At 42.0% G+C, this 27,007-nt stretch overlaps 1 protein-coding gene and 1 long non-coding RNA gene across 3 annotated transcripts in view; one reads left to right on the forward strand and one right to left on the reverse strand.

The window, feature by feature from the left end:
- ARFGEF2 (ADP ribosylation factor guanine nucleotide exchange factor 2) overlaps positions 1-27,007 on the forward strand; it is a 52,942-nt gene that overhangs the window by 248 nt on the left and 25,687 nt on the right. Inside the window, exons 1-11 of one of the 2 annotated variants that reach the window (XM_064465160.1) lie at positions 10,588-10,739; positions 20,697-20,727; positions 21,524-21,647; positions 22,277-22,423; positions 23,298-23,477; positions 23,909-24,128; positions 24,804-24,875; positions 25,172-25,320; positions 25,717-25,847; positions 26,370-26,604; positions 26,864-26,963. In XM_064465160.1, coding sequence (XP_064321230.1) covers positions 10,601-10,739; positions 20,697-20,727; positions 21,524-21,647; positions 22,277-22,423; positions 23,298-23,477; positions 23,909-24,128; positions 24,804-24,875; positions 25,172-25,320; positions 25,717-25,847; positions 26,370-26,604; positions 26,864-26,963 — 1,528 coding nt within the window. In that variant the 5' untranslated portion in view covers positions 10,588-10,600. Of the gene's footprint in view, positions 1-10,587; positions 10,740-20,696; positions 20,728-21,523; positions 21,648-22,276; positions 22,424-23,297; positions 23,478-23,908; positions 24,129-24,803; positions 24,876-25,171; positions 25,321-25,716; positions 25,848-26,369; positions 26,605-26,863; positions 26,964-27,007 lie in introns of those variants that run through there. The other variant, XM_064465161.1, reaches the window with a different exon arrangement.
- LOC135315680 (uncharacterized) lies at positions 2,939-10,429 on the reverse strand. Its single transcript, XR_010375153.1, has 3 exons — positions 10,029-10,429; positions 7,178-7,338; positions 2,939-5,427 (listed from the first exon to the last, which is right to left on the reverse strand). It is a non-coding gene; the product is annotated as an uncharacterized LOC135315680 (long non-coding RNA).

The following is a 27,007-nucleotide window of genomic DNA, read 5'->3' on the forward strand; positions in this document are numbered from 1 at the left end:
ATATCGCTTTTGTTACCTCTTGAGTTTAGCTAGTACTTTACAGCTTGAATTCAATTGTGAAGGAGTGACAGAAAGCGGATGTTCTGCTTATAGATCTTAAAAAAAAAAAGACTGCTGTGTAGATTAATGCCATAAAAAGCTCTTTGAAAAGGAGAAGCCAGGGGGAAGAGGAGGATAATCTGAATGAACTGAACTCTGAATGAAGTCTGTGAGAGGACCAGATCTGCTGCTGAATTAGCTCCTGGAAATAAAACGAGCAGAATGGTACCTGTGAATTTGGACATATATGGACTGGGGGGACTAGGATCACATCTGATGGAGGCAAATACAAACAAAATCTTCAGGTCCCTGTTTAGCTTAATGGGCTAACTCTGGCATGCATCTGTCTGCTTACCTGTGTGGAAAAGGTATTGATCACAGAGAAGCAGATATGACACTTTTCTCGTGGATGAGCTTCCAGTCATCTTCTGATCCAAGGCAGACAGCAGCATGTGGCCATCTGTTATGATCTGTATGACAATAGTTTCTTCCCACCTCTAGTACGCAAGATTTAATCATGATAATATGTGTAAATAAAAATCATTATTTACACTGTAGTGATATCACACACACACCCCTGGTTTTTTTTGTGTTGTGATACTTCTGAGCAGCACTGCTCGTGAACTCAAGCCGTGATTCCCTTTCCGGAGCTAGGCTTTTAGCGCCCTCAAGTGAAGAAAACTGGTTTAAACAAGCGCTGAGATTGGAAAAAGCGTCAACCAACCTAAGAACACAATTCCGAGGGAGAACAACCGTATAATCAGAAACAGCGCACCTTACTCAGCATGGGTGTCTAGCTCTCTCGGCTTTCTCAGATTAGTAAATCCAGTGCAGATGTGCTCCCAGCTACTAACAGTACTTCAAATGCAACAATACTTCAAATGCTGACATCTAACTATTAGGATAAATTCAAATAGCATTTATGACCACCTAAATAACAGGCTTGATATTTCAAAGAGCCAGATAGTTGTAACCTTACACTGACATCAGTAGGAGCTATGAGCAAAGGTTAGCAAGTAAGTCAGAGGGAATGCTTTGCTCATCGGTGCTGCCTGTTTTTTCTTTCCATAAAATGCTCCCTAGTAGATGTGATTTTAGGCAATTTTTCAAATTCTTTTATTTGTTTTCTGCAGGTTTGTGGGGTTGGCTTTCATTCCATGTATTGATTCTATAATGTGTTTTTTTTTTTCTCTATGGTGCCTGAAGAATTGGGATTTATAAGTGAAGCATGGTTTTCATGATGATACACTTGTGAGAGGAAATAATATATATATTCTGTCTATGGATCATTTTCTATCTATCACTTTCAATCATTGACTCCATCTGTCAAATGACATTTGAAATTCAAGCTGATCACGCTAGTTGGTTATGTAAATCACACGGAAATGTTTCTATTCCCTAGCTGGATTAATAGATTACACTCAGCAGAAGTGGTTTGAAAACCCATAAGGACAGTTCAGGCACAAGTAGCAAATAAAAAGGACAAAGTGTTTTAGAAAACGTGAAAGCTTTTCCTTTCTGCACTGTGCAATCCCTGTGGACCCTAGAGAATCAGACCATGCTGTGAATTGTTGGCTTGTCACAACATTGAATGGAATTTTTTCTCATTTCATACCCTTTTGTAGTGTTACTTGCAAAGGTGCAAGCAGATCTCTCCCTGTACCACTGAATTTCCCCTGTTGAAGCATTCTAGTCAAGAAGCTGTAGAGAAACTTTGTTAGCTGTGTGAAACAATGGTTTCTCCAATAAAATGCATACTACTCCCAGTATGAATATTGAAAGAGTTCTGAGTGATTTGTGCAAATAAAACTACACGGTTTAATCTGTGTGGCCTCTGAATAGGAGCCACAAGACTGGCAGTGGCCTTTCAATTACACACCTGCCTCACAACACCTTATCACAGGTTGTTTAAGGACATGTTAAATGACCCAGTCTGCCTGGGTAACTGTGTAATCTGCAGCATACCCCCAGCTGACTTTTGGATCAGTCCTGCTGACTTGCTGCAGCACGAACTCTTTTGAAAGAAGACATGAAGTGGCCGATAAAATACAAACTAGAGACACCCACGGATTCCAGTTGGGCAAAGTAAAAGTATCTAAATACGTGAGCAAGAACTACTTTTTTTAGCAATAGATGATGCTTCAGGCAGGGGAGAGAAGAGAGATCTGAGCCTTTTCAAAGGCCAATGTTGCATGCACACACCATTTTATATTAGTAGCAGTTTGGCTGTGTGAGCTCATAGTCTTAAATTTCTGATGCTCTGACAAGGTCTCACCCAGAACTGACCCATCTTTCTGCAGCTGTTCTCCTTTTATTAAGTGAACATGGAAAATGCTCAGTGGGAATTAATTGTCTCCAGTTATGTTTGCCTGGAATATTACCCAGGGAGAGCAGACTGCCTCAGGGAACACCTCTGAATAATACTCAGCCTAACCTTTTTTTGCATGTAACTAATGGAAAATGGTCATAATCTCTCACAAATTAGTGCTCCTGCACTAATTGCAGTTTCCTGGACATTTAAGAGATCCCCTTACTGATATTTAAACTAAGGTCCATCCTCCTTTTTGATAACTCTGAGCAAGCAGTCCTCTTGCTCACTGTAATTTCACTGATAACAGTAGAATTACCCTTGATTTACACTAATGTAAGCGAAAGAAGAATCAGATGTATAGATGGCAATAGCAAATGCAGGCAGTTCTTGGGGGATTGTTTTTGCAGTCACATTTCTGACTGTGAGCATATTTGAAAAATATGCATCTAGAAATACCAGCACGTGGAGGTGTAATGTACTAGTACAACAAAACAAACAGTGGATCCCTATACAGCATTAAGCAGAATCCTGTATAAACTACACAACTGGCTTCAGAACTTGTCTAACAGTCAGCAACGGACCTCCAGAGGAATACACTTGCTCTTTACTGCAGATACTGGAGGTGAACAAACAGATTTGTACAAGGGACACCAAACCCTCTCTTTATATGTTTACTTCAGTTGATGGTCTGTCCCAGTTCCTTTAAAATAAAACAAAGCAAAATAAAATAAATACATACAAATTAATGAATTCTAGAAAACATTTAGAGAACTGGAGGGGAATCAACTATTTGAATCTTTTAGCAGATACATCAGTTATAAGAAAGCTCAAAATGGATCTCCTTGGGCTATATTTGACTCTGACTCATATTGCTGTAAATCCAAAGTCCACTGAATTAAATGTAATTTACAATGGGTCGGTCAGTGAAGATGTCATACAGCAGTCTTATTGTTAAATAGTTCGGTTCTATGCTTAACAAAACTTGTGATGTGGTATGATCTCTGATTGATATAGCTATGCTGGCAAAATTTCTTATTGTGGTTAACATTATAAAGACAAAACTATACTTTACAGGTAGCTAGAAAGAATTGCCAGGAAAGCAGTTCTAGTGGTTCATCCTAGGAGTGCTGTGCTGGTACCACACGGGTGTGAATGTATCAGGGAGGGGGATGATAGACACCTCATGTCATGGAGCCGTACCTCTAAGCTGTTTGGGCAAATTCAGCAGATTCATTGCTTCAGACCTTCACCATTAACATCACTGCTAGATTTATCCCCACAGTATCCTGATATGTTTGTACTGCCAAAGCACTTCTTGTATAGACTTGGCCCTGCGCTTGGCCAAGTACCATGTGAATTCTAACAGCATGGGGGTAGGTTTGCTAAATTCCACTCACTTTAAAAGTCTGTTTATTAATTTGTCTTATATCTGATATTCCAGCTAAATAATTCCAGAAGAGGCTAAAAATTTGTGGGCAAAACTAAGAAAATATTTTAAGGAATTATAACAAATTATGTTACGTTATGTACTTATAATGCCTTAAACGGTCTTTCCAACCTATTAATTTTCTTTCCTTTGCAATGTTGCTTATTATGATTTACATCAACTTCGGTCCATTTCATTGTTTTGCAATGTAATGCTATGCTGTTTGAGTTTCAAGTACTGAAGGAGAAAATGTAGACTACTCCTTTCCTTATCATTAGCTCTTTAAAGTTTTATTAATTCATTAAAGTAAGTTTTGAAATGTTATAGGATCATTTCCGTTGCCCATTAGATATGATAAAACCTAGAAAACAAAATAAGAACCCCAATGTGTACTTCACCCAAGTATACCTCACTTCATCCCACCTATCATTAAGCACTTAACTGATATGCCTAAATGAGGAACCTATACCATTTTGAACCAGGCTTTGGATTTAGGGACTTCAGTCACTAAGCTCCTGCGTTTAGGTAAGAATTCTGAACTCTGATAACAAAGGCTCCAAACATGAGCACTTCAAAGGAGGTAGAATCCAAAATTAATGTCTTACCCCTGTCTATTTTGCTACTGTCTGCACACAGAAAGGCTTCCTTAGCAGAACTGGATTAGTTTTGTTGAGACAGAAGTAGCATCTGAGTAAAACTCTGTAGGGGTGGGAGGACCTAATCAGTTTACATCCCAGAGCACTAGCCCTGGGGGTAAATGAAAAGAGAAACAGCAAAGTTTCTTTGAGGAGCTGTCCTGAGAATGGTCTAGCTACTGGCACTGGTACATTTCAGAAAGGTCTCTTGTATGTAATTCTCATAAAATCTAGTCTTAGCTACACAGCATCCATTCAGCTGTTGATGGGTTAACTATTTTGCTGGAAAAATATGTTAGAAGTACTGCTATCACATATGCAACACCAGAGAACAGGCAGATCCAACATGATTGGAACTTTACATTTTGATAATAACAGCTGATCACTTCAGCCAAGAGAAACGGATCAGCGTGGTATGTTAAGCCCCACTGCAGAAATTTGAACTCCAGGATATCTGTTTAATGCTGCTGGTCTGCAAATAAACTGTCCTGGCATTCACTGCTTCTCATATTAACCTTTCCATTCTTACATGAAGTCATGCCTATCGGTTCATTTACTGCCAACTGATAGACAAGAATTGGTATCATTGCACTTGGAGTGAGCTGAACATGCTGCAGCACCTCAAGTTATTGTGATCAAAGTATATTTTGACACTTTGGTAGAAGTCCTTGACTACAGGCATTAAACACAGATGCAGAGTTGCTGGCAATTCCTCAAGCCACTGGACCAGCCTGTAAAACTGAAAACTAAAAAAAATCATTAAAAGCCCTTATTTTGGTTTCTATAGACTATACCATGGACATAATTTTCTTCGTCATTCCCAAGGCCCATCTGTATCTTAGCATGATTCACAGAAAACATCTTAATAGATTTTGGTTTTTTTCTAGTTTTCACTTCTCTGAGAAAGATGGGGGGTTTTTTCTTTTGTTTTGTTTTCTCATGGATATTACATCCCGCGTCGCCTTCCAAGACTCCGTTGGTTTGGGGATATCAGGATATTTCTGGGTGGGCTGCACCTACAAGAAAGAAGGATCATGATACGTTTCCAACTCCTGTTGCAAATAACAAGACAGATGCCGCAGGTGAGGTATTCCACCCTCTTTTTCTTCACAGATTTTGTACATTTACTGGTGTCCTTTCTGCCTGCTCACCCAAATGGAGCAGAGTATCGCTGTGTCCTGCCCCTCAACCTGTCCAAAAACTGCAGTGCATTGTTACATTTCAAGAATGGAAAAAGGCCTCTCACCAGCATTCAGAGAAGGAAAATAAAGATTCTGTCTGTACTCCGGGCCTCCTGGGCAGTGTGAGATCATCAGCGTTGGCAAGGAGGCAGTTTAGCATAGATGACAAGCTATCTGTTTACTGCATGTGGATTACACATGATCATACAAAAATCAAAGGCAGACATTAAGCCTAATCAAGGGAAAAAGTATATTTCTGCAATTAGAACCATCTGCCACTGTGCCTGGGAGCCAGTGTTGATGAGGGAAGGATGGAGGCTGTTCCTTGGGCAGCCTCTTCAGAAGCTAGTAGTAGTGGATCAAGAAGCAGTCTATAGCCAGCTAACTGACGATATATCTTGCATATATGCATTTCTCAAGCTGTGTTGGACAAACTTGTATGTGTGAAACAACAGTGTGGTCAACTGTAGCAACTGTGCACACTTTGGTCTGTGCATGATCAGTCTGTGTCTGTCCCATGGTTTAACGTGGCAGGCAACTAAACATCGCACCCAGTGGGATGGGGGAGAGAATCAGAAGAGTAAAAGTAGGAAAACTCCTGGGTTGAGATAAAGACAGGTGAAGAGGTAAAGCAAAAGCTGCATGTGCCAGCAAAGCAAAACAAGGAATTCATTCACTCCTTCCCACAGGCAGGCAGGTGCTCAGCCATCTCCAGGAAAGCAGGGCCCCATCACGCATAAAGATCCCTTGGGAAGACAAACGCCATCACTCCAAATGTCACCCCCTTCCCCCTCCTCCCCCAGCTCTATGTGCTGAGCATGACGCCATGGGGTGTGTGACAGCCCCGGGGTCAGCTGGGGTCACTGTCCTGGCCGTGTCCCCTCCCAGCCCCTTGTGCCCCCCCAGCCACTCGCTGGTGGGGTGGGGTGGGGGCAGGAAAGGCCTTGGCTCTGTGTAAGCCCTGCTTAGCAGGAACAAAAACATCCCTGGGTTATCAGCACTGTTTCCAGCACAGATCCAAAATGTAGCCCCGTACTAGCTTCTATGAAGAAAATTAGCTCTATCCCAGCCAAAACCAGCACAGTCAGGAATCCGCTTCCTTTTGCCTCAAATCCTGCAATAATAACAGGCAGGCAAGGCAAGGCAGCCATAGATGCTAACAAAAGTCTGCAAAGGCTTACCTGAATATTTTCTGTAACAATAAAGGATGAGGTTCTTTGGGAGCTTCAGAGTATAAAAAGGATCCATCCATAAGAATGTAAATAATCATAATAACCCTTAGCGTAAATGAGCATGAAAGCCCCCCTTTTTGAATAATTATCCCTTAATTCTTGGGCTTTCTGCTCCTTTTCTTATTCTAATAACCACACGTTTTATCTTATCATGGCTGAACTCAGAGCTTTTCAAGAGATAGGTCTTATTTCCTTCACATGACTACTTAGAATGAAAACTTGGTATAAGCAATAACATTCTGTCACGTTCCCAACACTACTATTTTTCACTGAGGTCTGACTACCTGTTAACCTGTTTCAGCCAAATCTTCCCTTCTAATTTGGCCATCGTGTTCTCTGAGGCATATTCTTACCTATACAGAGACTGTAGATTTCAGCACTGGAATGAAATGACTCTTGAGTCCAAGCACAATCAGTAAGTTTTTGACTGCTGAGCTCTCAATGTCAGTGCTTGATTCTGTGACAGATGATCCTGTTCTCTCTTTTTTGTGTACTATTTCTCCATCTCTCCATTCTAATAGACAGGCATTATTAGGAAGACATATTAAACCTTTTCATATTTTGGATGTGCTAAATTAAAGTAGCCAGAAGTTGCTTGACATTTTTCCTTTTTGTTATTTTTTTGGTCAGTAGTGAGGCTCTTAAAGTTTATACTGAAATTCTTGTTCTTCAGAACAGAGCAAAATAAATTAGATGTTGCCTGGCCAGTAAAATAGTCAGTGAGATACCCTGTGGAGAGGATTTGAGAGCCTGCCGTATAGCAGAGCTACAGTGGAGCTGGGAGTAGGGATTAAAGGAGGCAGCTGAATCATGAGATGCGCAGGAAGCCACCTTCCTAATTCCCTCCCAGCGACACACTGAATCAGCATTTACCTGAAAAGCCTGTTTTTCAGACTTCCCCTTTTGGGACCAAGGTTTTGAAAAGTACAATTAAACCCCATAATACTATCTGTATTTTAGTCTTTAATGCAAATGAATTCCACCACCTGGTGTGTAAACCGTCTCTCAGCCCCCTGATACCCAAAGTAGTTTACTCAGAAATGCCACACTTAAGTGACCACAGGCATACAAACATATACAAATAGGGTTTAAAATCTTAATATCTTCACTAGCCTAAGGGATATGACGAAAGATCTCATGGAACTGTGTACTAAATACTAGACCATGTAATGTCTTAATATCCAATACTTTTAGATGTGTAACATACTTCAAAAATAACTAGCGAATACATGAAATTATTACACAGCTGATACTATTTAAAAATAGTAGCATACTGAATCCTGCTAGGAAAACACCAGGAAAAAACATGGGCTACTTCAGCATTCTGAAATCAGTTGCATTTTTCTAAACATTTAATGGAGTTAGTTGCTGTTAAAGATGCATACATTACATGGCTTCACTATATAGTGCAATGACATTAATACACAAAGTATCAGCACAAAGCTTGAGGATGAAATCTGCTTAGTGTAAAAACAATTATGTTACCAAGGCTACAAGAAGAGTGAAATCAGCGCATCTATGTGATAACAGGAATGAATATCTTTTGTATAGCAGACCAGAAATTCAAACAAAATACAGGAAGAACCAGACTGTAAGACACTTTCAGTGGAAACCAAAAATGAAACTACAGTCACAATCTGGAAATGTCTTTGTTTAAAAAACCCAAACATTTAATGTCCTGGTTTCTACATTACTTGTCTCTGTTTTTCTGATACTTGCATCGCCATGATAATAAGAGTCCTTCCGTCTGCTAATGGATAGCAGTTAACATCTGGACCAGATATTAGGAAGAATTTCCTAATTACATAGTTAATGAAACACTGGAGGCAACTAACTGAAAAGCTGTTGAATCTCCTCTGTTAGAGCTCTTCCCTAAGAGGCAACATTCTGCCTTTGTGGTTCGAGATGGACTAAATGATCTATTGCAGTGCTGCTCAGCCTCACATTTCTGTGATTGTGACTTGGAACAGCGATTCATTCTGAACATACATTATTCCCTTAATGCAGAGGAAAGTTCAAGTCAGTTGCCTTCTGACAGCTTCAGCTGACAAACTCTCCGAACGGCTTTAACCTTCCAAGAGTGTCTCACTTCTATTTTGTGGTACATCTTCTGGTAGCCAAAGAGGCAGAACATAACTATTACTGTCAAGAGAACAGACATAACAGATTTTTGAGGCAGCTACACCCTGATAAATTATGATTTAATGACAAGCCATGAAACCACACTCACTCATATCACACCCCTACTTGAACTGCTGATCTCCAAGGAAAACCCGTCTTCAGGTACTAACAAATCTTAAATTTTTTTCCAGATAGAGGCCCTTCCCTGCTTCTTATCCAGCCTGGTTGTAATTTCTGATTTCCTATTCTCTAACTCATCTGTTAATCCTCTTAATTCCTATCCTCACCTCTCTTTGAACCAATCCACATAAACCTCTGGACAGCAGAGGTGATCACAAAGTGCCTATCTATTTTCCCTGTGAAATAATACTAAACTAATGCTTTGCACCATTTTGGGTTTGGAGCCTTTGTTAGTGGTTTCTAGGACAAAGATTGCAGCTTTTGACAACTTGATACTAAGGATTCATTCGCTGCATTTTAAAGAAGTAGAGTTCTGCTGCTTGGGAAATAAGGAAATAAACTGACAACCTGGACAATCTAATGTGCCCCTGTATTCTCAGTTAGATTTAGACATCTTAATTTGATGGGGTCCATTGTGGAATGACATAGAAGAGATGACTGCGTTCCAGTGAAGGTAGCCAGATTATGGTGGAGAGTGTCAATGGAGTAAATTACCTCTACAGATTATTTCCAAAGATCATACTGGCTTTCAAAGAGTTCAGAATCTGATTTTGGATATAAGGTACCCTACCACATAGGCCAAAGGGTAATGGAGAAGATGCAGTTGGGCAGAAGGTTATTAAAGTAGACTCAATTTCTGGGACTTGAAATTTAATTTTTAGTGATTCTTCTTTAACGTCGACTTTGCCTGGGTCTTTCACACACATACTTTCTCAGTGCCTGTTTACAGGACTCATTTTGTGAACGTTAACAGCAATACCGCAGATGCTGAAATGCTTACATTAGAAGCATTATAAAAATGACTATTATATTAACGAGACTTTCAGTAATTATAACTTAACCAATACAAATATTTGCAGCAGTAACTGTACTTGCAGTTCTTACTGATGTTGAAATTCGTACCCGAGACCCCGCAGACCAACTTCCCCTTAGGCATGTTGCATTACGGCACGGCGGCGGGTCGGCTGTTGTCCCCAGGAAGCGCAGGGACGAGGAAAGGGGCCCGTTTTTCCACAGACGCGGGGGGCGCGCAGCAGGCGGCGCGCGGGGCGCCGTTCCCCGGGGAAGCCGTGAGGCGGGGCAGGCCCCGCCCGGGCGGGCGGACGCGCCGGTCGCCGCAGAGCGGGGCAGAGGCCCGGGGGGGGCGGCGGGGCGGCGCTCACCTCACCGACCGCACTCGCTGCCGCCATCTCCGGCGCCGACCCGCGCTCCCGCCGCCGTCGCGCCTCGGGCCCCGCCCCCCTCCGCCCGTCACTCGCGGCACCGCGGGAGGGGTCGGAGGTCATCGCGGGAAGGCGGGGCGGTAGGCCGAGTCACGTGACGGTGCCAATATGGCGGCGCCGTGGCGGTGGCGCGGCGGCCGCTGCTGAGGGAGGCGCGTCTCTTCCGGGTGGTGGGAGTGCGGCGCGGCCGCAGGCTCTGCGCGCCGGCCCCGCGACCCGCTGTCCCCCGCCCCGCGGTGGGGCCGTGCCGCCATGCAGCCCCCGGCCCGCGAGCAGGACGCCCGCACCAAGAGCATGTTCGTGTCACGGGCCCTGGAGAAGATCCTGGCGGAGAAGGAGGCGAAGCGGCCCCCGCACGGGCAGCTGCGGAGAGCCTGCCAGGTGGCGCTGGGTGAGTGCGCCCGGCCCGGCGCGGCTCGGCCCGGCCCGCGGGGCTTCCCCGCCTCCGCCGGGAGCCGGGCCCCCTCCCCGGGCTGGGGGGACGGCAGGGGGCAGCGCTGGCGGCGGGGCCCGGTCCGGCGGAGGCGGTGTCACCACCCCCCCCCCGCTCCGCCTGGGGCCCTCTGCCACGTCGGGTCCCCGCGGGGGCGAGAGGGGCCCGCGCCCCCGGCTGCGGGGCTTCGGAGCGGGGGAAAGCTCGGTCTCTGATACGAGACATGCAAATGCGAGGGGAAACCGCGGATACCTGTTATTATGTTCTGGTCTCGGTATGAAACGAGGGATTTGGACTTGCCACTTTAGAACCAGTTTTAAGAAAGTTAATAATTAACTTTTGAACTAGGAAACAGGGTGTCTAAGGCCCTCGACTTGCGGGGTCTCAAGTCTTCCAGGACTAGTAATCTTCTGACGTTTTGCCTCCAAGTCGTGGTTGGACTGGCAGCGTAGCCAAACACATAGAACGTGGTGTCTTGCAGAGCTGAAAATACTTGTTGTAAAGTTGGTGGACTCGTCCTGAGCTCTCCTGCAAGTACAAACTGACGATCTAGATTTCTGTGTTAAGGTTCTGAAAACATAAAGGGGGAAAAATAAGCTGGGTAAAGTAGTATAGCTCTTATAGTAGGAGTTCCCTATGGCCTGTCTTAATTTGCAAAAGTGATGTATTTCTTAAAGTTTTGCTTGCTTTGCACCAATATTTTAACTTTAGTTTGAGACCATTTACTGTATCCAGAACAGAAGAAAAGAGAGGTTGAAGGTTGAGAACATAAGGAAACTGGACAGGTAAAAATTCTGTCCGATGCACTGTGAAAGCAAGTTGAGAAATACCTGTTGTTTTAGTCTTCCTTCCCACAATCCTTACTTTCATGAAATTTGTAGGAGCTAATTGTAGTGATAGCATATCCTGAGAAAAGTAACCAACCAGATAGAAGGGTATTTTTTATTATTATTCAAAGTTGACATTGTGACCAATAGCGTAACACGTGTGCCCCAGCAATTAGAGACTACTTTTCCTACTTACTTCCTTTTTTTGATTTCTTCCCCAACTCGCCCAACATGCACCCAACCTGCTTACAGGACTGAGAACCTGTTTTGCTGCTATGTAAATATATTTAGAGGGTGAGAAAGGAATTTTCTTGGAAGATTACTAGTGGAGTTCTTTATGTTTACAAACATGTCAAAGATTACGATTTTGGGGGAGGGGTACTGTGCAGTAGCATTTGCGTGTTGGATTATAACTCTTCTATGTCTGGATATTTTAAGGTACAGTGTGTTTGACGTTAGTTAATGCTTGTGATAATTCGTGAACCTTTTTTTTTTGCTAATCTTGCTTGGGGGAAAAAAGTCAATCATCTTTCCAGGGTTAAACCAGGGGTCAGCATGAAAAGATAACCTTCTGTTGCCCAACTGTCCTGCCCTAGTAGGGCCTTGATTATTGTACTAAAGGATCTCCGTTATATTTCATGAATATTGCTGCATCATTTTAAGCTGCCTATGTGAATGCAGTTTTTTATTTACATGTGATATTTTCCCCCCGAACTTTATTCTGTTTAGGTTAAGCTCTTTTTTACAGAAATGAAAAAATCAGTTTTGTTTACGTGTACTTAAGTTTAATTAAGCTTATACTTTATATTAAATAAAACCATGAGTTTAATTAAGCTAACACTTTTGAAATTATCGAGCCCTGTGCAATAGTAAATATGCTAGAAAACATGGGAAGAACATTACTTGCAGTCTGAGGAATTCAGGCCAAACTTCATAATCTGTACAAACTGTTATGGCTGAAAGAAGCTTCAGTGTTTTTAATAATTAAAAAGCCTGGTTAACTCTGAATAAAATTAATTCAGTCTGAGAGAAATGTAAAGTCATGGAACTGGTAATTGTGTCAGCTATTGTCATCTTTTTTTCTTTTGTCCATATCATACTTCGAATAATCCCTTTCTACCTCTTTCAGATTCCACTTGCTGTCCCATCTTACTTACACAATGGTTTTTCTAATGGAGCTTTGATGTATTGTACCATTTATAAACCAGTTAACACAGGCACAGGTCGTGTGTAAATGACATCTGCTCTTGATACTAGAAAAGTCTATCATGCATCCTTTTTCTGAATAGAGAGGAACAGGTGTATTCTAGAACTACCTAATATAAACTATCCTGCAATTATTTCTACAGTTATCTGCTGTAGTGTTACTGCAGTAGTGCTTCTGTTAATTACACAGGTTTTAAGCTTTTTGTTTGGTGAGCTGGAGGAATATATTTTTAACGGTGGGAATGATGCTCTTGATTCCTTTTACGTGAGTTCTTTATTATTCTGAATGGGTTCAACTCCTGAGAACCTAAGTAAATTACTACTGAAAATTGCTGTAATTCTCATGTAGGAACTATAGGTATTCTGGGAACTATACGTATTCTTTCGTTCTAATTTTAAACTTACCATTTTTCTCTTCCTTTCCCAGTAATATACTTTTCACTGGACTAACACTGTGCAGTTTTGGACTGCAAAATATCTTCACGTCTTTGTAGAAATGAGAAGTGTCCTAGGCTCAAGTAGGACATAGGCAGAAGGAGGGTGGAAGAAAAGGAACAAAAACAGTTCCCTGTGGTGTGTTTTTGGTTGAGTTTCCTGCCCCTCCGTCCACCAGTCCACCCCCCACCCTCCCCCTTGAAATATAGAGTGGCAATGTTGAGTAAACAGAGTTTGAATAGATTCCTTCATTCAGTCTCTTGCTTCATCAGTAGGTGTAACGGTTGTATCCTGTACTCTTAGTGCCAGTAAGCCCCAGGAGAGGTTGGGAGAAATGGAGTTTTTAAACAGAGAAGCTGTTCTGCTCTGCTTTAGAAAACTGGTTTTCAGCTGACAGCCAGTGTATTGTACATAAATAGTTGCTTAATAAGCATTTACGTGGACCTCTAGGTACATGTGGTTCTTAGTAAATCTACTGAAATAATCTCTATCCTGAGGAGTTTACAGTGGAACACAGACAGTGTGTATCACTGCAGTTCATGTTGGTCTAATGCTAACTGCACACCTGGGGGCCTCATACCAACTATTACTCTTGTCCTATTAGGACTGTTTTAATGACATGCTGTGCAGCCAGCCTAGTTATGTGACCTTCGTTGATTGCGTAGGCACCTCCACATACATATCTTCGAGCTTTGTAAACAACAGAATTTGTTAGCTTGTTTAAAAAAAAACAAAGCTCTTAAACCGTGCCTTCACTTAGGAACTGAGTTGTGTTTAAGAGTCTCTGGGTATAAATGCCACATGTCTGAAATGAGTCTGCATTTCTTAATTTAGTGGCCGTTTGGGTAGCATGTTTTGAGAAGACTGGGGCAAAGCGGAGATAGTCTTGCTTCATTGTGTCAGCCTTTTCTTAAGGGTTCTCTATAGATAGATGGAATCAATAGATGCGGGGTGTTGGGTTTTTTTCAATATAAGTTTAAGGCTGCCTGGAACTAGGCAATGCAGTAGACTTTACCGTGCTGGGGGAGGGAAGCTTTTGCTCCTGCTCCACGTTGTTTGTATTGTCGCTGCTGCCTGGTGTTCTGACAAGCTGTGGAAGGACATTGCTTGTGTCCTTGTGCTAACGCAAGATATGCCATTTTCTGCACAGGAAATAGTTTGCTTCCACTGAGACAAACTTGACTGTACATTAACATAGGATACATCTAATTGCAGGTAGGTGATTATTTCCTGCATTTCAATATATAGTTTTCAATATGGGCAAACTTAAACCACTCATCTAATTCAGAATGGTAGTTAGTCTCAGCATGAGCTTCAGCCTGGTTTTGTTATGGCCAGAAGCTCTGGAGGAAATTGCTGCGAGGCCTTGCTTGTTATTCCGGTTGTGTTGCCTGGTAGGAATGCTGAAAGGCTGCGTTGAGCGGGCAGCACAGGTAGTGCCCAGAGTTGAAGATGTTTCTGACCAAAGATGATGTGATGTATACATTCTGGCCCTCAGGCGGCCGGCAGGCAGCTCTCGGACCGAAAGCACCCAGTGAGGGGTGAGTGGTGTGCTGTGCTGAGCGGGCGTTGACCAAAACGCAGGCGCTGTGTGTAGCTGTGGAAGGAAATGGAGCTGTGCCCCTTAATCCTGTCACTGGAAGAGGAGAGAGGCAGCGGCGGTGGGTTTCTGGAAGCTGGCTGTGATGGTCGTGGCAACGGACTTCCATTAGGCAGCAGTTTCTGTTTCACTCGCTTTTGGTGATCAGACCACCAGACGTGTGCTTCAAATGTGGATATTTCCAAACTATTTGATGCGATCAGTAGCAGAGGCATGCCTGTAACTTGCTTTTGTCCTTTAATTTATTCTTTTCTGCCAGCGTTATTTATTAAAATACTGTGGTGGTGCAGATGTTCTTATATGGCTTTAGAAAAACCTTTATAAAATAAAACTGTGGGAAACTTGGTCAGGGCTTGGTTGGATTTTTTTAAAAATGTATGGAGTGTTTCTGAGGGTGAAATTGTCGTGGCTCTAGTATGGGATACTATTCTTAGATCTTGCATTGGAAAAATATGTAACATAACTATAAGTAAAGATGGGCATGATTGGCTCCTTAAGACTAAAATTTTCAAGTTTTTATTCATAACGCTTTTTGCTATGCAGCTTTGCTAATAAATAGTATGGGGGAAGTGATATTTTTAAAAATTTGAAAGAGAAATTATTTCAGTAGGACATAAATATTTGGAAAAAATGGCATTACTTGGTTACACCCTAAATGTGGAAGTGAGCACTTCTGTAGCTGAGAATAATATATCCTAACAATGAAACCTTTTCTCCTTGTGTGGTATTAAATTTTACAAAATATTTTTATTTTCTTGGGTAGACTCATTGCAATACGTTTACTGTAGATTGAATTTTTTTTAACAAACAACTTATTTTTGAGGAGAGGAATTCTTATTTTGGTCCCCTGCCACCCCTCCAAGGGACCCCCCGAGAAGCCCTCCCTTTCCATCTCGCACAGAAATATATTGTATGACAGAATGAATATGGTGTGTATGACCTTCAGCTCTCCTTCTGCCAGCAGCAGGGTGCAATGCGAAGAAGGATGACAAAATTGAACAGGATGAACTGAGACAAGTTTTGAGTAATAGGCTGGCCGGAATAGTGGACACTGAACAGGTTTCAGTTTCAGCTTAAAAATCACAAAAGTTAGGCTTGTCCACAACTTCTGAAGTGGCAGCTTCTGAGAAGTGGGTAAGTGTGAAAACAAGACAGCTCACTTTCACTGAACTGGATATATCAAATATGGATTTTCTTTTTTTACCGTGTATCTGATGATATTCACGTTATTGATCTGCCAATGGGAAAAAAATTGCAGCAACTCTTTTATACATAAAATAGCTTTCTATTTCACATGCTGCAGAAATACCTGTGAGTATTCAAAAGGTGTCCAATATGACTTGACCAAAACACTATCAAATCAAGGAAGCCTTTTAATTCCAAACTAGATCAATTATAATTTTTATTGCAAGAGGGACCATTTCGCTAACTTGGGCAGTCTTTCTGCTTTGGAAAAATAACCTTAGTTTAAAAAAACAACAACAAACAAACAAAAAACCCAACAAAACACAACCCAAACCCAACGAAACAAAAAACAAACCCCAAACCTGTAAATGCTAGTTCTACAAGGTTTCTGAAATACAGCACGAACGGTGGTATAGCTGACCACCCTGGCGTCCTGCTGTACTGGGATTCTGGCTGTAGCTAAAATATGCCTTTCTCTGCCAAGACCTGGAGGCAGGACTAAGTGTTCTGAACGTGTAAAGCTATCCAGAAAACTCTGCTTTAAGCAGCCGGTGTCTGTAGGTGACAGGAGTACACTGCTCTGATAGTACGACAGATCCAAGGCAGGACAGATCTAAGGTGGGTCCTTCAGTGTATGTTATTCTCAGTAGCTCTGCGGATCATAATGTGGTGTTAAAGATGGGGAAATTAATAAAATCAAGAGGACTGAATTAAAATTTTGCTGAATTGAACTTCTGACTAGCCATCTTGTTGATAAACCAACTGGATACTGGAATGAAGACAACAGTGATCCAAGAAGTGCTGCTGTGCTAAGATTGACGTTTCCCATGCCAAACAGACAAACAACCTTTACTGTTTCTTATCAACAGTCTCCATTCCGTTGACTCTCCTTACCAGTTGAAGCCTGAAGTAGTATTAGGGGATGACAGCGCTGAGTTTGCACTGTCGCAGAGCTGCAGAGTTGTTTCTAATTTTGAAATCCTAGGCACTGGGGCTCTGCACTTGGCTCAGCTCATTGCCTTGCTGCTGGCTTGTGCAATATTGGCAAGTGAAAATTCTCTCTCCTTTAAAACTACTGAGCACGGTTGTTCGCATGGTGGTCTTGATTAGAAAATGGTGGGCTTGTGAACAGAGCCATAATACTTTGTCAGCCTGTTGTCTGTTCTTTTGTTCACTATAGGGTGGATAACTTCCGTTCAGTCCTTGTTATATCATTTATTGCAAATGGATGTCATATGGCTTCTTTCTTGTCTGCTGGCTGTGTTGGCTTTCATTAATGAGAGAGTATGGCAGCCAGAATAGCAAGTCCCAATCCTGGATGTAGCCCCGTCCAGCCTGGCCTTGAATGGTCCTAGGGATGGGGCATCTACCACCTCTCTGGGCAACCTGTGCCAGGGTTTCACCACCCTCATAGTAAAAACTTTTTTCCTTATATCCGGTCTAAATCTGCCCTCCTTTAGTTTAAAACCATCACCCCTTGTCCTGTCACAACAGGCCTGGCTAAAGAGGTTGCCCCCATCTTTTCTCTTGTCCCCCTTTAAGCACTGAAAGGCTGCAAGAAGGTCTCCCCGCAGCCTTCTCTTCCCCAGGCTGAACAACCCCAACTCTCCCAGCCCGGCCTCACAGCAGAGGGGCTCCAGCCCTCGGAGCATTTCTGTGCCCCCTCTGGCCCCGCTCCAACAGCCCCGTGTCTGTCCCGTGCTGAGGAGCCCCGAGCTGGACACGGTGGGCGCTGCAGGGGGGTCTCACAGAGCAGAGCAGAGGGGCAGGATCCCCTCCCTCGCCCTGCTGCCCGCGCTGCTGGGGATGCAGCCCAGGGCATTGTTGGCTTTCTGGGCTGCCAGCGCACATTGTTGGCTCATGTGTAGCATTTTGTCCACCGGTATGCCCAAGTCCTTCTCAGCAGGGCTGTTCTCAATCCCTTTATCCCCCAGCCTGTATTGATGTTGGGGGTTGCCCCGACCCACGTGTAGGACCTTGCGCTTGGCCTTGTTGAACCTCATGAGGTTCTCACAGGCCCGCCTCTCCAGCTTGTCCAGGTCTCTTTGGATGACATCCCGTCCTTCTGGTGCATCAGCTGCACTGCTCAGCTTGGTGTCATCTGCAAACTTGCTGAGGGTGCACTTGATCCCGCTGCCTATGTCATTGATGAAGATATTAAACAGCACTGGTCCCAGTATGGGACCCCTGAGGGACACTACTCGTCACCGGTTAGTCTCCATCTGGACATCGAGCCGTTGACCACTACCCTCTGGAAGCAACCATCCAACCAATTCCTTATCCACTGAACTGTCCACCCATCAAATCCTTATCTCCCCAGTTTAGAGAGAAGGATACTGTGGGGACCGTGTCAAAGAGTTTACAGAAGTCCAGATAGAGGATATCTGTTGCTCTTCCCTTGTCCACTGATGGCAGTCACTCTATCAGAGAAGGCCACTAGGTTGCTCAGGCAGGACTTGCCCTTGGTGAAGCCGTGCTCTTGAATCACCTCCCTGTCTTCCATGTGCCTTTAGCGTAGTTTCTAGGAGGATCTGTTCCATGATCTTCCCCGGCACAGGGGCGAGGCTGACTGGACGGTAGTTCCCCAGTTCCTCCCTTCTACCCTTTTTAAAGATGGGCATAATCTTTCCCTTCTTCCAGTCCCCAGGGACTTCACCTGACTGCCACGACTTTTCCAATATCCTGGAGAGTGGATTAGCGACTACATCAGCCAATTCCCTCAGGACTCTTGGATGCATCTCATCAGGTCCCGTAGACTTGTGTATATCCAGGTTCCTCAGGTGGTCATGAACCTGATCTTCCCTTACAGTAGGAGGGGCTTTACCCCCCTGGTCCCCATCTTGTAGTCAGTTGACTCAGGAGGGGTGAGGAGAGAATCATAAAATCATTAAGGTAGGAAAAGACCTCTAGGGTCATCAAATCCAACCGTTAACTCACCGCTACCATGCTTCCTAAACCATGCCCTGAAGTGCCACATCTACACGTCTTTTGAACCCCCCCAGGGACGGTGACTCCCCCACCTCTCTGGGCAGCCTGTGCCAGGGCCTGACCGCTCTGGCAGGGAAGGCGTTTTCCCTCACATCCAACCTAAACCTCCCCTGACGCAGCCTGAGGCCGTTCCCTCTCGTCCCATCACTTGATACTTGGGAGCAGAGACCGACCCCCCCCTCACTCCAGCCCCTCTCAGGCAGCTGCAGAGAGCGAGAAGGGCTCCCCTCAGCCCCCCCTTCTCCAGGCTAAACCCCCCCAGCCCCCTCAGCCGCCCCCCAGCACACTTGTGCTCCAGACCCTGCCCCAGCCCCGCTGCCCTTCTCTGGACACGCTCCAGCATCTCAGTGTCAGTCTTGTAGTGAGGGGCCCAAACCTGAGCCCAGCATTCGAGGTTACCAGTGAAGACTGAGGCAAAAAAGCTCCTGAGTACCTCAGCCTTTTCTTCTGGTGATACTAGGTCACCATTCTTGTTCATCGGAGGGCTATGCTTTCTGTAACTTTCCTTTTCTAGTTGACTTCCCGGTAGAAGCCCTTCTTGGTTTTCTTTGTACCTCTTGCCAAATTCAGCTCCAGCCGTGCTTTGGCCCTCCTGACCCCATCTCTACACAACAGATGTAATACATGTTTGTTGCAGTCCTTGTTTGTTAGTATGTTTTGTGTATTTATGCTTCTGAGGGAGAAGAAATTATTGAGGTTCACAGACAGCACTGAAATCATCTGAACACTGGCTGTCTAATCCAAACAGAGGTGCCTCTCCAGGGTTGTAGAGAACAAGTATTGAGTGAATGATCCATTTATGATAACTTTGCAACTGAAACAAGTTCTGTAGGTATGATAATTTGCAGGCGCATGAGATAGGGTGGGATGGACAGGAGTCCACGTGGTGTTATAAATGATTGTAGCTGTGCAAGCTCACTCTGTGTGCTGTTTTCAGTATTTTTGGCAGTGTTCTCAGTATGCATTTATGCTGTGTCTGGTGTAGTGCAGCTCTGGTCTGTGTTGTGCATCAGGGTGACATGGCTTTCATAGGATTTCTAACATGCTAGGATCTTTGGGATTTGCTGCTGTATACAGTAGAAATGAGGAAGAAACTTTTTTTTTTTTCTGTATTCAATTTTATGAAAAGCTCCTTGAAAGTGTAATTAGAAAAAGGCTCTGCTGGCAGAATGACAGTATGCATTTAAGTTTGGGTTTGTTTGTTTGGTTTTTTAATCTCTTGGGCATTTGTTTGTTCAGCTGATGTCATATTGTGAGGTTTAACAGAAGCAGACCAACTAGCATTGTGGTTAACAGGAAGGTCAGACACATTGGACTAATGGTTTGTTTAGTGGCTTAAACACTTCTGCAGACGTGAGCTCTCTGTGATGTAGACTTACTTTTGAATAGAAATTACGTATTATACCTGCATTTTCTAAAGATATCTTTTCTTAAGAATGTTTGGAAAAAATAGCTTTTTCGTGCCAAAGTTGAGAGAGGTGCCTTCCAATAAACGGTGTAACTGTCTATGATCTCTGAAGCTGAAGATGTTACACGAAAGGAATAACAAAAACTGAAGTGGAAGACTTCTGGTTTGAAACAGCTTTGCTTTATTATATTTTCCTTATTTGTGTTATTGATAATGGTAACTTATAATTGGGTATTAAGTGTTTTGAATTTTTTTCTTTCTTCCAGATGAAATAAAAACAGAGCTGGAAAAGCAAAGGTAATTCATTAATTGTTGTAAGCCACGCCAGAAAACAGCAATTGGAATAATTTGATAGTGGAACTGTAAGAGTGTATATACATTATGGCAATGAGTTTACGAATACCCAGTTACACACCTTTCTGCCAGAAACATGATGTGACCCACGTATTCCAATTACACAATGTTTGTGGCTATGGGTACTCAAGCCATAACTGCCTCTGAATTTCACTATGTAAAACTTGCAAAACCTCTAAAAGGTACTAGTTTTTCACTTTCTTTTACTGGGCTTAATACAGCCTGATAGGAAATCATAGAGAGCAATAGGTGTCTTTTGTTTGATAGTATATGCTCTTAACCACCTAGATCAAGAATACCAATTTAAATATTACTTAAATACAAATTTTAAAACACTTTCAAGCATGTAGCTATGATTTAAAATGAGTCCCCAAATGTGTCTCTCTTTGCTTAATATTCCTCATATGGACCCTGTTTAATTAATTCAGTATAATTTTGGTAGATTTAGCATTATGTTGTATAGGAGTTCCCCAATATTTCAAGTAGTGGAATGTTGTTGGAGTGTAATGAGGGAAGACTTAAGTTGAAGATATGAAAAAGATCAGATGCAATATAAATGGTTTCTGTGTAATTTTGTTTTAAAGAAAATTGACCTTTAAGAAAGTATGTGTGAGAGAAACTTGCATTACGTTTGTATGCTGCTATGTACTGTTCAGCTTTAAATCTAGAAAAGGAGGAGGTGTAGTTTGCTGTGATATACATGTTTAGAAGAATTAATAACTCTTCTTAACTGACCTAGAGAAGGCACTGCTGCTCCACCAAAAGCAAATTTCATTGAAGCAGATAAATATTTCCTTCCATTTGAACTGGCCTGCCAGTCAAAGTCTCCACGCATTGTCAGTACGTCACTGGATTGTTTACAGGTAAGTCTTCTGTTTAAGCTTGGAGTGAGTGAAATGGAGAAGCATGCAGTTACAAAAATCTGCTGTGCTGTTGGCATTCTTAGAGTGAGGAAGTAAAATTGCCACGAGGAGATACAGCTTTGCAGGTACCTGCTATGGCTACCTAGATGCATAAACTGTGCAAAATAGGTTATCATCAGACTTGGCTGAAAGTGCATCTTGTCAAAGGAAGAAGTGTGTGTGTTGTTCTAAAGTGAAGCAAGCCTTTATTGAAACTCATGAATGCTTACATTATTCACTAAAGGCTCTGGAATCTCTCTACCTTGTTCCTCCATAGATTCTTACAGAAAAAACAAAGGCAACTTAAGGGCAGAACCTTTCTGCTGTGAATAGTGAATACAAAGATCGATGTTAAGCAATTCTCTCTGGTTATGGTAGGAAGAAATGGTCTGGGTAGAAAAAGCTTGTGTTATCATTTATAAATCTGTTTTGTCTAGATGTGTGAACAGTCCAAGTATTTAATGGCGTTAGATTTTTGTGTTAAAACTGATTAAGTGAGGTATGCTCTCTAAACCCCCCTTTTTATGCTGTACTTAACTGTATTTTACTTAACAGCGTATGGTCGTCTAACCTGCATTATTTCTACCTAGAAACTCATTGCATATGGACATATCACTGGCAATGCTCCAGACAGCGGAGCTCCTGGAAAACGACTGATTGACCGGATAGTTGAAACCATTTGCAATTGCTTTCAGGGTCCTCAAACAGATGAAGGAGTACAACTGCAGATAATCAAGGTATTTAATTTGGTTCACTTTGGTGCAATATTAATTTGCTTTCTCTGTCTTTGATTTTGTAATTAAAAAAAATTTACTTCAAAGCACCACTTAGGGCCGAGTTTCTCCATTTCTTACACTGTTAGATGTGTCAGTGAATTTAGGGGGGCTGTCACCAGGTCAGAATTGGTTTGTGAAATATATTTCCTAAGGGTGAAGCAGAACAGAAGGGAATACTTTATAAATGTTTGTCCTTCATTCTGGGATGAGCAGTGGCCTAGGTACTTCATCTTGCGGACAGCTCAATATTCATCTTCTAGGCTAGTAATGCCCACAGTCATTAGGCCAACGAATTGCTGTCAGCCATCAGCTGAAGGCACTGTAACTGTGGTGCAGTGTCACGGCCTGCTGCTCTAGCCTGCGTGCTCTCATGCCCATTTTTCCAGAGAGATCTGCAGGAAATGTTCTCAACAAGGCATAGTAGTACCAGTGGTGGTTCTGAAATCTATTTGGGCTAATGTAGCAGAGGCTGGAAGTTGGTGAACCTTCTAGTAATCTAAAATGATGGCAGTGTAGACCAATTGGCCCTTTCGTAAGAGTGGAGCTGTAGAATATAATGTTAATTACTTTGTTTGGAGGTGGAATATCTCCCTTAGTGGAAAACTAGTTGTGATAAAACGCTGTAACAGCTCTGGAGAGAACAGAGATATGTGTAAGTCCTGTTACTTTCTTTGATTGAAATACTGTTTCAGAGGACTAGGAGTTCCTTATAGCATCTTATAAACAGACACGTGTTTCATAACACACCCACTGATTATTATGGAAGACATGTGAAGTGCATTGCTGCCTACTTGCTTAGATTTCATTTTTTTTACTGTGTTATGGACTTTTTCAGGCTCTCCTCACTGCAGTAACCTCTCCATATATAGAAATTCATGAAGGAACAATTCTTCAGACGGTTAGAACGTGTTACAACATCTATCTGGCCAGTAGAAATCTTATTAATCAGACAACTGCCAAAGCTACCCTTACACAGATGTTAAATGTCATTTTTACACGGATGGAAAATCAAGCTGTATGTAACTATTGTTTTTGCTCATCTCAAATGTTTAGGCTTGACAAATGAACAGAAAACTTTATTACTTTTAATGGGTCTGTCATCATAACTGGGTATCTGTTGATTTGTAATTTAAAAAAAAACAAACTATCAAATCCTGCAGTGAAGTGTACCAAAGCATACTGACTGATTAAAAATATGAAGCTTATTGCTGATGATAAGGTTTCACACTGTAGTTTTTGCCAAATGGCTTTGTATTAAAAAATGATAGGGTGCTTTTAAAATAAGCTTGAAGTGCATCTTTTTAACTTGACTGGCCAAGTGATTATATTTTCACTGTTTGTTTCTTGTTAACACGTGAATTCACAAAGGAACATCAGTCATCATAGACATCTGTTTTCCCTTATGTTTTGTGCCTTACATTAACTTTTTCGTATTGGTTTTTCAAGGTACAAGAATCCAGAGAAGTAGAAAAAACAAATCAGCAAGAATCCCAGTCACCTGCGATTCAAGTGGTGACCAGGTCTCCAAAGATTGGTCAGTTAAAGCACAGCTATCAGGAAGGCAAACCCACTGCTCCTGTAAGTGTGGAATTAATGAACGGTGAGCCTGAGAGGGCAGAAAAAGGAGACGTGAAGTTGGAGCAGGATCTGACTCTTTCAGCATCAGGTGAACAAGGATAGGGCTGTGTCTGTTGCTTTCAGTTACAACATTTCTATCGGAAAATGCTCTTTCAGGCTGTTCTGGGGAGAAGTGACTGGGATTATGGGCTCAAATCATGCTTGGATTTTCTTGGTAGTTATTCAGATTATACAGGCCATTCTTAGCTCATGTTGGCGACATTGTAACGGTCGAAGAAAAGCTCATGCTTTTCTCTAGAATTCTAGTAAAACTACACGTAGTTTATGTGTATAGAATTATAATGGGATTTGACTTGATAAAGTGGAAGGAGAGGAAGAGAACAATCACAGTATGTGGGGAGTGGCAGAATCGCGTTGAGATAATTGAGGTCCTGTGGTAAAAATAATGTGTATTATGAAGACCTTATCATAAGCATGTATTGTATCTAAATTAGGGATGTAGGATATTCCAAAACTAAAAGTTTGTAACAGTTGATAAATAAAAATAACAAAATCACTACATTAAAAATAGCAGTGCTTTGATTTAAACAACAGAAATACCATCAATGAGTATTTTTGTATGACTTCTTGGAAATGTCTTTAGAGGAGAACTACTAAATAAAATTTTTTTTTTTAATCTTTCTGCCTCTGTCAAGTTTCTCCTTTTACATGTCTTCCTAAACAAAAGTACTAAATTCAAAATTATCTCTTTCTGTTTGATAAGAAGAAACAACTGATGGAGGAAAGGAAATGTTTAAAGGCATCTTAGAAGATGTGGTCACGTCAGCTGTGAAAGGTAGGAAAATCTTCTGAAGTAAAATAGATAAAAGTGTATTGCCAAACTTTTTTTATTCCTGTGATTATAAAAGCCTGGAAGTTATTTTTTATTACTAATTATCTTGTCAAGAAGGCCTACTAAGGCAGTAAGAAGAGGTTTTTATTGTCTCACAATATTCTTCTTTTGCTGGTAGCTGCAAAACTTTCTAGTTAACCAGCGCTGCTTCCGACCCACTTGGCTGTAGAGCTTCACAAAGTCAGAGGATAAAAAAGCACAATGGGTGACTTCAATCAGATTTCCTTTTTCCCCTTTAGTGGCTGAAGAAAAGCAGGTAACAGAAACAGTTAAGGCTCTACCTGCATTAGACACTGCAGATATTGCTCTTTCTGGCTCTAGTAATGAAAACGTACAAACAAATGGGATCCCAGATGACGGGCAATCTGTTTCCTCCACTGATAATCTGGTAAGTAACTTCACTGGATGCTAATGTACATCTAGGAAAGGAGAAATGTTTTCATCACGCCAACTAATACAGTGGGATTTTGGGGGGGGAAGGGACAGAAGCTTTAACGGGTGCGTCCTGCTCAGATTTGAAAAGGAAGTAGCGACTGCAATTAAGTAGATACTGAAAACAACTGTTCTAACTGATTGTTAGTTGTATTTTAATACAGGGTGGGGGCAGAGGTGAAGAGTCAGTCAACATGTCCAGATCACTTGTAGTCCTGTTTAGTTTAAACTTTGCCAAATGTATCCTTTTTTCTTAATCTGTAGCTAATCCTTAGAGGAGCTGTGGGATCTTCCTAACTACTCTGTTCCTTTGCCTCACTGAGGATCTAATGTTGTGTTTCTTGCTCTCAAGGAAGCAGATGCGTCTGGACATCAAGCTGCTGCCAAATTTTCCCATGTTCTGCAAAAGGATGCCTTCCTTGTGTTCAGGTCATTGTGCAAGCTCTCCATGAAACCACTTGGTGACGGACCACCAGATCCCAAGTAATGAGACTGTTTGTTACCCTGTCCTTTTGAGGTAGCTTTTTGGAGGCAGTTAAGTACCTGCTGTATAGTCAAGCAGGTATTCAAAATTCACCTGTCGGGCTCTTGTTTCAGTTAGCTTGATGAATCTAGGATTGAAACTTGCTTTAAATTACTAAAAAAGTAATACTTGAGGGGTTTTTTGTATGTAACGAGCTTATTAATCTTGTCAGTTGAAGTGGTCTTGACTACAGTATTTGTGAAGCTTTTGATGCAGGAGTGGGAGAATGCTTCTTAGTAGCACTGATTTGCATCTATTATGCTAGTCTAAGATGCTAATGCTCCTGGAAAATCTCCAAATTAAGGTGGTAGATGTTGTCCAAAATCACTTGTAGGCTGATTTCTACTCCTCCTGCATTGAAATTAATTAAAATAGCAGTCATTTCTTCTTGACATCAAAGAAATGCTATAGAGCTCATGTTGAATGCAAATATGTATTCAGAAATACAACAAAAATATATTTAATGTTGAATTTTTTTCTAGATCCCATGAATTGCGTTCTAAGATAGTGTCTCTCCAGCTTCTTCTCTCAGTACTGCAGAATGCTGGTCCAGTTTTCAGGACGCACGAAATGTTCATCAACGCAATCAAGCAATATCTTTGTGTAGCATTATCTAAAAATGGAGTCTCTTCTGTTCCTGATGTATTTGAGCTCTCTCTTGCCATCTTTCTCACACTGCTTTCGAATTTTAAGACTCATTTAAAAATGCAGATTGAGGTGAGAGACTTTATATATCATTTGTATGATGGTCTAATTCTCAAATAGAAACACTGCAATGATAAAAAGACAGCTGAAACTTAGAAGTTAATGCCTTAGTTTTGCTTACTGAAGTAGTGTATTACTACTGTATTCAAATTCTAATATGCATGAGATGATTCTCTTCAAGAGAAATTACTGAATAGAAGTGAATTTGTACATTTGACATGGTTCTAATAAGCTTCAGATCATCACGTCCTTTACCTTGTCTGTTTTGCAGGTGTTCTTCAAAGAGATCTTCCTGAATATTCTAGAGACTTCTTCAAGCTCCTTTGAACACAAATGGATGGTGATTCAGACTTTAACTAGAATTTGTGCAGGTATTTCCTTTGTGAAAAGCAGTAACTTCCTCTGATAGCAGATG

The sequence above is a fragment of the Phalacrocorax carbo genome, chromosome 14, assembly GCF_963921805.1.
Source record: "Phalacrocorax carbo chromosome 14, bPhaCar2.1, whole genome shotgun sequence".
NCBI lineage: Eukaryota > Metazoa > Chordata > Aves > Suliformes > Phalacrocoracidae > Phalacrocorax > Phalacrocorax carbo.